Below are 12,783 nucleotides of genomic sequence, written 5' to 3'. Positions count from 1 at the left end.
CCACTCAGGTGGGAGCCCGCCTACTTGGGGAGGTGGAGGATCACCCTGGCTCATCTGCCAAAGCTCTGGCCTTTTCAGCCCAGCTCCTCACATCCATTTCTCCTAACAGGCTCGTCTATCCATCACTAACTCTCCTCCTGAGAACGCTTTCTAGATATATCTCTATTATAAATGCATGATTACCTCATTGGGCAGATAAGAATTTACGTGACTTGCCCAAGGCCATAAACCCTGTGTAGCGGTCTGAGATTCCAACCTGTATCTAGGCTATTCAGTGACTTTCAGAGCCGTCCATCCACAGCGCGGTTTTCCCTTCGCAGGTCCTGTCTTTGCAGCAACATCTTCCTGTGGAAAACGTCTTTGGAAAACGCTGACAGAGTCTTTTGAGCCTCGGCCGCACCCGTCACTCGCACAGCATACGGAAGTAACGGGCAGTTGGCCGGAAGTGGGGCTGTGCGGCCCGGGGGTAGCTGGAGGAGTCGCCGAGCCGCGGCCACTCGCGGGAGTGGCGGCTGGTGTTGCGGCGCCCGTGCTCCACAGGCTCAGGTGAGTGACGGCGGCCAGAGAGGAGGCCGCGGCGGCGCTCTCTGCCGAGCTGGGCTGCGCTTCCCGGCGCGGGCTGCGGGCACCTGTCCAAGGCCCGGCTCTAGGGAGAACCTCGGCGACCCGGAGTTCTGTGGCCTTTGGCAGGCTGCTTACCTGAACCTTGAGTTTTCCTCTGTGAGACGGAGATGATAACAGTACTTGCTTCACAGGTCTTTTGTGAGAGCGTAGTGAGATATTCTGCCGCTTCTCTTATCACACTTCAATCTGCATGCGATTCACTGGAATCTGGAGGTTCGGATTCTGTAAGTCTGGGGTGGGGCCTGAGATTCAGCGTTTCTCACCAGTTTCCAGGTGAGGCTGATGCCGCTGCTCCGCAGGCCGCACTTTGAGCAGCAAGGCCTTGCGGCATTTTGCTCAGTACCTGGGAGAGGTTGAGTCTTCAGTAAATATCACTACGATATATACCCTTTCCCCATTTTTTAACAGATAGTTTCTGGTTGCACAAGTCTAAGGGTGTTATTGATGTCCCCCTCCCTTTTTTCTCTCCAGGGAAAAGAAAAATAATTGCCATTTCTCTTTCCGTACAAATCATGACACAGCTCTTCGTTCCTGACTCAGGGAGCTTTGGGGCCTCTCCATACCAGTTACGTGCATGGGCCTCCTCGGGTGATGCTTCATTGCCCACTCACTGCAGACCCTTGGACGGTGCTTCATCCTGTGGAGCTGGAGCCAAGTGCTTTAGCACCAACATGGCTAATGTTTTGTGCTTTAGTCATTTGTTGCTGCTGGAACCTGAATTTATGTTTTCTGCACTTTGCTCACACTTTGTGAATAGTAAGAACGGTCACCTAGATTCTGTGACTCACTGCTCTGAATGGCCTTGGGCAAGCTCTGGGATGAATTTGCTTCTGCCTGGTAGACCAGAATAAAACCTAAAGACTCTGTGCTGCATAAGACAGCTGAGAAAGTGAGGTTTTTGGCAGTTATGCACATCTAATTTGTCAGTATGATTTTCTTCCCCATTCATTGGTTTATTTTTCCTGGTCCCCAACAAAGCCTTGTCATTCATCATGCAAATAAGTCAACTTTGATACCAAAGAATTCTGATGCTTCCCCTTCACTTGTCTGAGATACTATACTGTGCAGCCTTGCAAATCTAGGAAAACAGATAAAGCCAAATGTTCGGTTATGCTAACAGTGATAGGTACTTGGACTGTTTATTTGGAAATTTTTTCACATGGTTGTGGGTGCAGGTAGTTTACATGTTGGGATTTTTGTCAATCTTCTCGTAGACTGCAGTGCCTAGAGGAAGTTCGTTTTTTGCTATTTTAATTCTCAGGGCTACTCAACATATTATTTGCTAAAACAAAAATGGAGTTTGAAATATCCATTTATTTGTGGTAATTTTATCAGGATATAAGTGGGTTAAATTTTTCTAGCAAAAGAATCAAATCAGAATTAAGGGATGAGATCCAGTAACTGGTAAATTGAATATGCTGAGGGTGTCATATACTTAATCTACAGTTAGCATGGCTGCCTTCCTCCGCCTGGCTCCCCTCCTCTAACTTCTGGACTGTAGTTTAAAACGAAGCTATTCGGCCTTGCTCAGACCTGTACCTGGAAGGTGGAAAGGTAAGATTTCTCGCTCTTGTGAAATCACATCATTCAGGGTGGTTTGGGCAGTGCCTTTCAGAACAGCCATGGTTGGTCCAGTGGTCTCTGAGGCTCCACTCTGGTTCTTTAGGACCCCTAAAGAGGAGATGGGAAGGAGAGTATCCTTGGGGCACTTAACTAGGAAAGGGGTTTTGTGAAATGATGTCACATAAATTTGAACCTTTAGAGGAGACATCGGGAGTTATTGATTGGGCATCTCATAGTGTTCTCTTTCCAGCTTTCTTATGGATTGTCTGGGAGCCCTTACGTAAGGAGGAAGTAACTCTCAGCTATATTTTTCTCTATCTGGGCAAAACATTCTGGCCTCCTCTCTTTTGTATTGCCTTTTCCCCCCACTCTTCTGCTTTATTGGTTCTGTATCTTCCTTGTGTTTCTTCCCTTTCCTTCTCCACAGTACTTAATACCCAGCTTCTGAAGTGGTTATATTTCAGATCTGTATACATAGATATGGTGTCTATACAGTTGTGCTAAAAGTTACATGGTGAAAAAGTGAGTAGCTGCTGTTTGCCATTTGCAATTTCACTCTGCATGGCTCTAAGATTATTTATTTTGTCATCGTTCTGTTACTGGGCATCCACAGAGAAGTTCTACAGACAATAGGAAGTGCTTGTACTAGAAATAACTTTTCAGCATTTTCCTTGAGTATGTAGGTTTCTTTCTTTTTTTAAAAAAAATATTTATTTATTTATTTAATATTTTTTGGCTGTGTTGGGTCCTCGTTGCTGCACGCAGGCTCCCTCCAGTTGCAGCGAGCGAGGGCCGTTCCTCGTTGCAGTGCACGGGCCTCTCACGCAGTGGCTTCTCCTGTTGCGGAGCATGGGCTCCAGGCGCGCGGGCCTCAACAGTTGTGGCACACAGGCCCAGTAGTTGTGGCTCGAGAGCTCCAGAGTGCAGGCTCAGCAGTTGTGGTGCACAGGCTCAGCCGCTCTGCGGCATGTGGGATCCTCCAGGACCAGGGCTTGAACCCATGTCCCCTGCATTGGCAGGCAGACTCCCAACCGCTGCACCACCAGGGAAGTCCCAAGGTTGCTTTCTCTATCCACTGATTGTCTTTTTTTTTTTAATATTCATTTTTATTTATTTATTTTGGCTGCACTGGGTCTTAGTTGCAGCATGTGGGATCTTCGTTGCAGCATGTGGGATCTAGTTCCCCGACCAGGGATGGAACGTGGGCCCCCTACATTGGCAGCGCGGAGTCTTACCCACTGGACCACCAGAGAAGTCCCTGATTGTCTTCTTGAAGAACACTTTAATTTCCTGTTAGAACATGCATTTTGTAAATTTAAGTTTTTAAATTAAAAATACATGGCTTGGGGCTTCCCTGGTGGCGCAGCGGTTAAGAATCCACCTGCTGATGCAGGGGACATGGGTTCGAGCCCTGGTCTGGGAAGATCCCAAATGCTGCAGAGCAACTAAGCCCATGTGCCACAACTATTGAGCCTGTGCTCTAGAGCCTGTGAGCCAGAACTACTGAGCCCATGCGCCACAACCACTGAAGCCCACGCGCCTAGAGCCCGTGCTGCGCAACAAGAGAAGCCACCGCAATGAGAGGCCCGCACACCACAACAAAGAGTAGACCTCACTCGCCACAACTAAAAGAAAGTCCGTGTGCAGCAACGAGGATCCAATGCAGCCAAAAATAAATAAATAAATAAATTTATTAAGAAAAAAAATACATGGCTTATGTAGTTGAATTCCCTGGTGGCCCAGTGGTTAGGACTCTGCACTTTCACTGCTGAGGGCACAGGTTCAGTCCCTGGTCCAGGAACTAAGATTCCACAAGCCATGCAGTGCTGCCAAAAAAAAAAAAAAAAAAAAGGCAAATAGTTTGACAGATCTTATAACACTAAAATTAATTTCCTTTCTTTTCTCCCTCCATTTTTGTTACCCAAAGTCACTTTTCAACTATTTGCCTTTTTCTTTTGGCATTCATTGGTGTATTTCTAAATAACATTTGTGTTTCTATTTCTTGATTTCTAGGATATATCTATGTCTATAAAATCTCTTGACTTCTTTGTTATGGATTTTGATGCTCTAGGTCTCTTGTATCACTACTCAGTTTTCTTCTACCCCACTTCCCCTCCCTTTAATGTCCCAACATAGGTTGCTCATAATTTTTGGTGAGGCAGATATTCAAGGTTTATTTAAGTAAGATTATGTAAATATTGTTTACAGCTGAGTAAGGAGAGTAATATAACATTTTCTGTCTTGTACAACTTTTTTGTGTTGTTTGGAATTAATCATTTTTGTTGCTGTTATTGGCTTGGTTTTCCATCTACCTATTACTTGTTCATCCTCAGATTACCCATCAGAAATGTAAATCTTCTCTCCTATGTAATATCCATCTCCTCCAGCATAAACTAGTTGCTCTTTGTGTCTGCTCACAGCTGTAGTCCTGGGATCTTCATCATTATCCTGGGATTTCCCTTTACTTCCCTTCTATGTTGAACTTATGTATAAACTTCAATTATAGTTCTCTTTACCTTAATACTGGGGCATCTTGTTTTTGTTTTTGTTTTTTTTCTGCGGTATGCGGGCCTCTCACTGTTGTGGTCTCTCCCGTTGCGGAGCACAGGCTCCGGATGCGCAGGCTCAGCGGCCATTGCTCACGGGCCCAGCCGCTCCGCGGCATGTGGGATCTTCCCGGACCGGGGCACGAACCTGTGTCCCCTGCATCGGCAGGCGGACTCCCAACCACTGCGCCACCAGGAAAGCCCGATACTGGGGCATCTTGTAAACTCATTCCTTCATGTAGATTTTGGTCTTTGAGATTTTCTTTTTGTTCTTTTTATAAGTAGTATATACTAGTGATAGCTAGGATCTTACACTATTAGAGGTACGAGGGGCTTTTGGGCTCACCCAGTTCTAGTCCTCTAGCTTCCTGGCACCTGGAAACCGTATAGATTGTTAGGGGTCCCCTCCACACCCCTGTCTGGAATCTGACTCCCCTTCTTTTCTCTCCAATACACTAGCAATGTGGGTTTTGGAATCAGATAATCTTTGATGTGATGTCAAACCCCATTCTGTCCCTTGGCTGTGTAATCTTCAGCAGGTTTCTTAATCTTGTGAAGACTCTTTTTACTTATCAACAGTATGGAGATAATAAAACTTACCTTACAGAAAAGTTGTAAGGATTGGAACTGATGCAGATAAAGCAGCTCATTCAAGGCTTGCCACAGTGGAGACCCTGAGACAATTGTGGCTCTTGTTATTTCCATCTTGGGACGTAGCCTGTATTTTTTTTTTTTGGCTGTGCTGCACAGCATGTGGAATCTTAGTTCCCAGACCAGGGATCGAACCCGCGCCCCCCTGCGTTGGACGCGTGAAGTCTTATCACTGGACCAGCAGGGAAGTCCCTTAGCCTGTATCAAAAAGAGCCACATCAGTTCGAAACACTGGATCTACACCAGTCAAATGATGTTCCACGTGGTTCTTTTGTTCATTTCAGGACCACATACAGTAATCTCATTAAGTACTCTTAGGTAGTATTAATTGCAGTAACTTAAATTATTTAATGTGCTTTTAAAATTATATTATTTATAAAAGTATTTGTTAAATTAATCCATGTACTCTTCTATTTAACAGTTTTAACCCCAATAAAAAGGAAAAAAAAGTGAATTTATCAAAGGTGTAGCAGAAAGTCTCCCAACAAAGAAGCTACATAGTTACTTTCCTTTTATAAAAGTTCATTTGGAAAAACCCGAATGAACTTTTTGGCCAACCCAGTGTATTTTAAGTGATGGCACTTGTTGTGTTCTGTTTGTTCCACTGACTATTTGTATGTACTTTTTCATGAGTGGATGCCTGACACACACTTATTGTGTAAATCACCCTCCTCGTTCTGGAGAGACATAATGGGTTTTCAGTTTTTTTGCTATTGTTAAAAAATTTTTTTTTTTTTGCGGTACGCGGGCCTCTCACTGTTGTGGCCTCTCCCGCCGCGGAGCACAGGCTCCAGACGCGCAGGCCCAGCGGCCATGGCTCCCGGGCCCAGCCGCTCCACGGCATGTGGAATCCTCCCAGATCGGGGCACGAACCCGTGTCCCCTGCATCGGCAGGCGGACTCTCAACCACTGCGCCACCAGGGAATACTCTTAAAAAAATTTTTTTTGTCTTTTTTTTTTTTTTTAAGTTATTTCTTCAGATCTAGTTCCCAAGATGAGAAGAAGGACTTTGAACAATTGCTTTAGTTGCACGTTGTGTTGAATTAAATTTAGATTCCAGGTTCCAAAACAGGTATTCTTTCTTTTTTTTTTTTTAATATTTATTTATTTGGCTGCGTCAGGTCTCAGTTGCAGCACGCAGGACCTTTGTTGTGGCATGTGGGCATTGCGGTGTGCAGGCTTCTCTCTAGTTGTGGCACGCAGGCTCCAGAGTGTGCGGGCTCAGTAGTTGCAGCATGCGGGCTTAGTTGCCCTGCGGCATGTGGGATCTTAGTTCCCCGACCAGGGATCGAACCCACATCCCCTCCATTGGAAGGCGGATTCTTAACCACTGGACCACCAGGGAAGTCCTCTGAAACAGGTATTCTTAAAAGCCCTGTCAGCTGAAGAGTTCCATTAATTGCTCTCTCCTTTGTTCCCACCATGCCTGTGCTGCAATATTAATTGAGATTCCTAGTGACTATTTTGAGGCATAAATCTTTAATTATCATCTAAGTGTTAAAGAAAAATTTATTTCAGTACTGTTTTTCTGATGTTTTCTAATTTTTAAAAAGTGGGCCATATGCATTCATAGGAGTAAGCTAATGGTCTATAGCAAACTTTTTCTGTAAAGGGCCAGATAGTAAATATTTTATGCTTTGCAGGCCATATATTCTCTGCCAAAATTACTCAACTCTGCTCTTGTAGTGAGAAAGCAGCCATAGACAATATTTAACAAATGGCCTGGCTATGTTCCGATAAAACTTTACTTAGAAAAACAGATGGAAGGGGACTTCCCTGGTGGCGCAGTGGTTAAGAATCTGCCCGCCAGTGCAGGGGACACAGGTTCGAGCCCTGGTCCGGGAAGATCCCACATGCCGCGGAGCAGCTAAGCCCGTGCGCCACAACTACTGAAGCCTGCACGCCTAGAGCCCGTGCTCTGCAACAAGAGAATCCACCGCAATGAGAAGCCCACGCACTGCAACGAAGAGTAGCCCCTGCTCGCCACAACTAGAGAAAGCCCACGCGCAGCAACGAAGACCCAACGCAGCCAAAAATAAAAATAAATTTAAAAAAATTAAAAAAAAAAACAAAACAGATGGAGGGCTGGATTTGGGCTCTGAGCCATAGTTTGCTAACACCTGATCTATAGCATCTGGACCCACAGATTGAAACATAGTGGGCAGAATGGTCCCCAGGCCACAGTAAGAAACCAAGCGTATAAAGATTTGGCATGAGAGAATTCCGTTCTGGTTCACAAAGAAATTAGAGCATACATTTCTGCCATCCAGAGAAGCCTGTGTAGCTGGGCTACCTGAAAAAAGCTACTGGCCTGCCCTGCAGTCCTCTATTTCTTATGCTGTGGGCTCTGGAAGGCAGGGACTGACGGGAGTTGCTTAGGCATTTCAGAAAGTCATTCTGGCACCCTCAGAACACTCATGGGATTTTCTGCAGCAAGAGCCCTGTCTGGTCCATATCTTGGCAGCTTAGGGCTCCCTGGGTTTTCTTTGTCGGGCCTTGGTATTTCTCAAGTGGAGGGAAAGACAATAAACATTGAAAGCAAGAGTACAGCAGAGTCATTTTCATAGCCTCTCATGGTTTCTACTATAGGAGAAAAATGGGACTTGGGCTGCTCACAGGCAGGATAATCAACACCTGACTCACTGGAAGCATTGCTAATCTGCCTCCTCCAGAGGAAAGCTGTGCTGTCCCCTTGTCAGCAGGGCAGTTGCATGAATTGGTGCTCCCTGAGCCCAGCTTTGAGATGCTCTTTGTGTCCCACCCATGAATTGACAGTGAGTAGGGCCTGGGCCTTATGCCCTCCCCCACCAAAGTGGGTGAGTTTTTTATTTTTTATTGGAGTATCGTTGCTTTACAATGCTGTGTTTCTGTTGTACAGCAAAGTGAATCAGTTATACATATACATATATCCCCTCTTTTTTAGTTTTCCTTCCCATTTAGGTCACCACAGAGCACTGAGTAGAGTTCCCTGTGCTGTACAGTAGGTTCTCATTAGTTATCTATTTTATGCATAGTAGTGTATATATGTCAATCTCAATCCCAATTCATCCCACTCCCCACCCTTGGTATCCATACATTTGTTCTCTACGTCTGTGTCTCTATTTCTTCTTTGCAGATAAGTTCATCTGTACCATTTTTTCTAGATTCCACATATAAGCTATATTATATGATATTTGTTTTTCTCTTTCTGACTTAATTCACTCTGTATGACAGTCTCTAGGTCTATCCATGTCTGCAAATGGCACAATTTCATTCCTTGTGAGTGAGTTTTTGAGTTTACTTCCCAAGTACATGACTACTCTGTGTTAGTGATTTAGACTGGAGAGGTCTGGAAGGAGGCTAGGCATCTTCTAAGAGGTACAGGAGCAGCATTAGAACAACCAAATTCTGTAATCAAAAGGAGGAACAGGGAAGGTTGTTGTGGGTATAATTAATTAAACTTTACCCCAAATCCCACTTTTTACTTTTACCAACTTTCTTATTCTCCAAGTGGGCTCTTTGTGTGTTGCTATCAAAGAGGTGGAATACATTGCTCACTTTTGTTCCCAGCTTTCTTTTTGGAAATCTGCCTGCCTCCTTCCTGTTGGATGTTAGTGGAACAGCTGTTTCTAAGCATAAAGGAAGTCTGTCCAGAGGACAAAGGAAGTTCAGACTGAGGAGCAGTCCGAAGAACTGCCCAATAGTACCCTGGGTTTGGGGCTTTCCTGTGCCTTTACGCAAGATACATGGGGTTTATCCTTGATGTATGCTGTCTTGTGGTTTGGGCGTTCACCAGCATTGAACTTACTTGAGTGGACAGTGGTGTAGTTTTAATCCATTTTTTATAGTGTGTAAGTTTTGGTATTATGATAGGTGGAAGCCACTTACTCTTCATCTGCCCTTCTTTCAGTATCTGGCACCAATTCTGGCCCAGTCATTTGTGATCCATGGCTCTTGTGATATGCCGAAGATTTCCAGGCAGTTTCTGTGGAATGCCTTCTCTTCCAGCTCTAATCAAGAACCATGTAAACAAGAAATTGCTTGGTCAAACCAGTGAGGACTGTGTTCTGACTGTCAAAATGATCAGTTCTGACACCAGAATGGCAGCCACTCTCAAGCTGTTAAAACCTTTAAGATATCGAGCTTTTTGCAATCCTTTTACCTACATTGCAACCCAAAGTGTGGCATGTTGGAATATGAGAAGCTGCACATGGCGCAAAGGACAAGACTCTCCAGAAAACAGCCTCTGCCATCCTGCCAAAAAAGTTAACATTTGTAGCACCTCTGCTTCTGGGAGAATTCTGACAATTAGCAGTACCCTCCCCGGTTTGGAATTCAGCAGGGCTTCTGCCTCTAAGGCCAGCACGTTGAAGCCGGGCTCACCCAGGGCCATGAGAGTTGATGAAGAGGATGTAGAAACTTTTGATTCCTTTGAAGACCCTCGAGTTTTCCTACAGCTAAGACCAGAATACCAGCTTCACAGCTATAACAGGTCTGAGACTTGTCAGCCCCTGTCTGTTTCAGAAGGTGAACTAATTTTGCACAAAGTCACAGTTTATCAAGATAATCTCCAGCCTCAAATTATTGCTGACTATTTTTGTAAGCTGAGCTCTTTGCCTGCAGAGCAGCATCCTGTTTTGCTGTCCAGTGCCAGCTTTGCTCTGCTCTGCCAGCTGAGTGTGAAAAACATAAATCTCTTTGATGCCCCAGATCTGATCAGTATTTTGAAAGCCTTTGTCAGTTTAGGAATTCCTCATTCCCATTCAATGCTAGATGTGTTTGAAACCAAATTTTGCCATAAGGTATGGGAGGTGAGTCTGGATCAACTTCTCTTGGTGGCTGACCTCTGGCGGTACTTGGGCCGCAGAGTACCTCGGTTTTTAAAAATCTTTTTTAGTTATCTTAATTTGCACTGGAAAGAGCTATCCTTGTCCCAGCTGATTCACTTAATTTATATTATAGGTGAAAGTCGTCAGGCACCCCAGGACCTAATGAAAAAATTGGAATCATTAATCCTCAAGTATATAGATTTGATTAATTTAGAGGAGGTTGGTACAATCTGTTTGGGGTTTTTTAAATCTAGTAGTAGTCTCTCTGAATTTGTCATGCGGAAAATTGGAGACCTGGCTTGTGCTGACATGCAGCATCTGAGTAGTTATGCCTTAGTGAATATTCTTAAAATGTTCCGTTTCACTCATGTGGATCACGTAAATTTCATGAAGCAGTTTGGACAGATTGCTCCTCAGCGAATTCCTTCCCTGGGAGTTCAAGGTGTCATGCACCTGACTCTTGCCTGCTCGGCCTTACGCATCCTGGATGAAGGAGTAATGAATGCTGTAGCTGCTTCTTTGCCTCCTAGGGTAGCATACTGTCGAAGTAAAGATGTTGCCAAGATTCTGTGGTCATTTGGAACTCTGAATTATAAGCCACCCAATGCAGAAGAGTTTTATTCTAGCCTGATAAATGAGATTCACAGAAAGATGCCTGAGTTCAACCGATACCCAGAACACCTGCTCACCTGCCTGCTGGGCCTGGCATTTTCTGAGTACTTTCCAATAGAGCTCATAGATTTCGCTTTGAGTCCAGGGTTTGTCAGGTTAGCTCAAGAGAGAAGTAAGTTTGAGGTCACCAAGGAGCTTTATACTCTTGATGGTACAGTTGGCATTGAGTGTCCAGATTACAGAGGCAATCGTCTTAGTTCTCACCTTCAGCAAAAGGCATTGGAAATGCTGTGGAATTTAGCAAGGAAGGATATGAACTCAAAGCCTGAATTCCTAGAAGCTCTCTTTTTACTTGAGACCATGTTGGGTGGGCCCCAGTATGTCAAACACCATATGATTTTGCCTCATACCCGATCTTCTGATTTAGAGGTTCAGCTTGATGGTAACATGAAGCCATTACCTTTTAACAGAGAAGCCACACCAACTGAAGATGTAGCCAAATTAAGGCTTAAGCATGTGGGAATCAGCCTTACAGATGATTTGATGAATCAGCTACTAAAAGGGAAATCAGGAGGGCATTTGCAGGGGGAGACTGAGTCGGACAGTGGGCAGCAGCCCATGAAATTAGAGGAGGAGGCGGCCATACCTATGGGGGGCTCCCTTTGCAATACGGCAGACAGATTGGAGGCCATGGAGATGGCTGGCCTGTGTCCCCCGGCCTGCAGGCAGGTCCCACAAGTGAAGCTGGCTATTCAGTTAACAAACAAAAACCAGTATTGCTATGGTTCCAGGGATTTGCTTGGACTACATAATATGAAGAGGCGGCAGCTGAATCAGCTTGGATACCATGTGGTGGAGTTATCTCACTGGGAATGGCTCCCACTACTGAAACGAACTCGCTTAGAAAAGCTGGCCTTTCTCCATGAGAAAGTGTTCACCTCTGCTCTCTGAAGGGCCTTCAGGGTCATTTCTAGTCATAAATGCTGTAGATGTGCACTGTGCCAGGTGTTGTGAAACAGTTATAAAAGCCAGAATGTAGATTTGGTAATAAAATCATCTGTTGAGGAGACTTGGTTGTGTTCTTGTCTGTGGCAGATAGAAGCTAGCATACGTTAGTTACTGTGAATTAATTGTAACCTGGTTCAGTTGTATAAGTTTCTGTTAATTTGTGCAGGTAAATAATAAACATCTTAAAATGTCTTATGGTCAAGTAACTCCTATCTCATTTTCCTTTCAGTTTACCGGCCTCATCTCATGGTTATTTTGAATTTTTAGGACAGAAGTGTAGTCAGGCATTGTCTAAAGCTCATTTTAAATAAGTGATTTTCTTATACTTTGTTTTAAGTAAGAATCTTTTACAGCTTCACTTACATTTCACCATTTTTCCCCCATTCATGTTTTCTTCACACCCTCTGAAATTAAAGTCCTTTTCATTTTCGTTTAGATTTGATTGGTTGTCGTTAGTTGCTCGTTCTTCCTGTTTCAAAGAGCCATTTCAGAATTACCTTACCTTCCTCTTAGCTCCCTTGTCTGCATTTCTACTTCTCTTATATAATTCCTCCTCGCCCCACTCCCAAGGATATTTTCTCCTTAAAATTGGACCTAGAAGAGTAGAATTACATGAGTGCCTGTTGGGCCAGTGGTTCCCAAATCTGATGACCAGGCAGAATGTTTTTCATGGCAAGTAGCTCTGACAAGAAGGAAATGTATTACTCCCATAATAGGTAGTCTAGGGGGCTTCAGGTTTGTATTAGAGCCACAAGCATAAGAAGATTATATATATGTAAGAAACTTGATACAGGTAACTTTTATAACACTTGGGGTCTATGAGAATTTGTTTTAAAATGGACTCCTCCCACCATTATTTAGGTTTCCTCTCAAAAGTCATTTCCCCATCCATGCTAACTAAAATTACCCCATTGGCCTTTGATCATGCTCTATCACCTTCAGCTTCATTATCCTCATTGCATTCAGCAGTA

The 12,783-nt window shown here is 44.3% G+C and overlaps 2 protein-coding genes across 5 annotated transcripts in view; both read left to right on the top strand.

The window, feature by feature from the left end:
* The first annotated feature begins 411 nt into the window (after window positions 1-411).
* The window catches only part of UBOX5 (U-box domain containing 5), a 32,999-nt gene continuing 20,627 nt past the window's right edge, over window positions 412-12,783 (top strand). For 2 of the 4 annotated variants that reach the window (XM_033415799.2, XM_049698783.1), the window contains exon 1: window positions 2,071-2,178. The gene's annotated coding sequence lies outside the window, so the exon portion shown is untranslated. Of the gene's footprint in view, window positions 547-2,070; window positions 2,179-9,722; window positions 9,856-12,783 lie in introns of those variants that run through there. The other 2 variants (XM_012538884.3, XM_049698784.1) reach the window with 2 other exon arrangements.
* FASTKD5 (FAST kinase domains 5) lies at window positions 2,071-12,004 on the top strand. The gene is made up of 2 exons (XM_033415783.2): window positions 2,071-2,178; window positions 9,274-12,004. Exon 2 carries the CDS (start codon window positions 9,311-9,313, stop codon window positions 11,753-11,755), a length of 2,445 nt encoding a protein of 814 aa, XP_033271674.1. The 5' UTR covers window positions 2,071-2,178; window positions 9,274-9,310; the 3' UTR covers window positions 11,756-12,004.

The sequence above is a fragment of the Orcinus orca genome, chromosome 16 (genome assembly GCF_937001465.1).
Source record: "Orcinus orca chromosome 16, mOrcOrc1.1, whole genome shotgun sequence".
In the NCBI taxonomy this organism is placed as follows: Eukaryota; Metazoa; Chordata; class Mammalia; order Artiodactyla; family Delphinidae; genus Orcinus; species Orcinus orca.
This window is presented reverse-complemented; position numbering and strand designations above follow the sequence as displayed.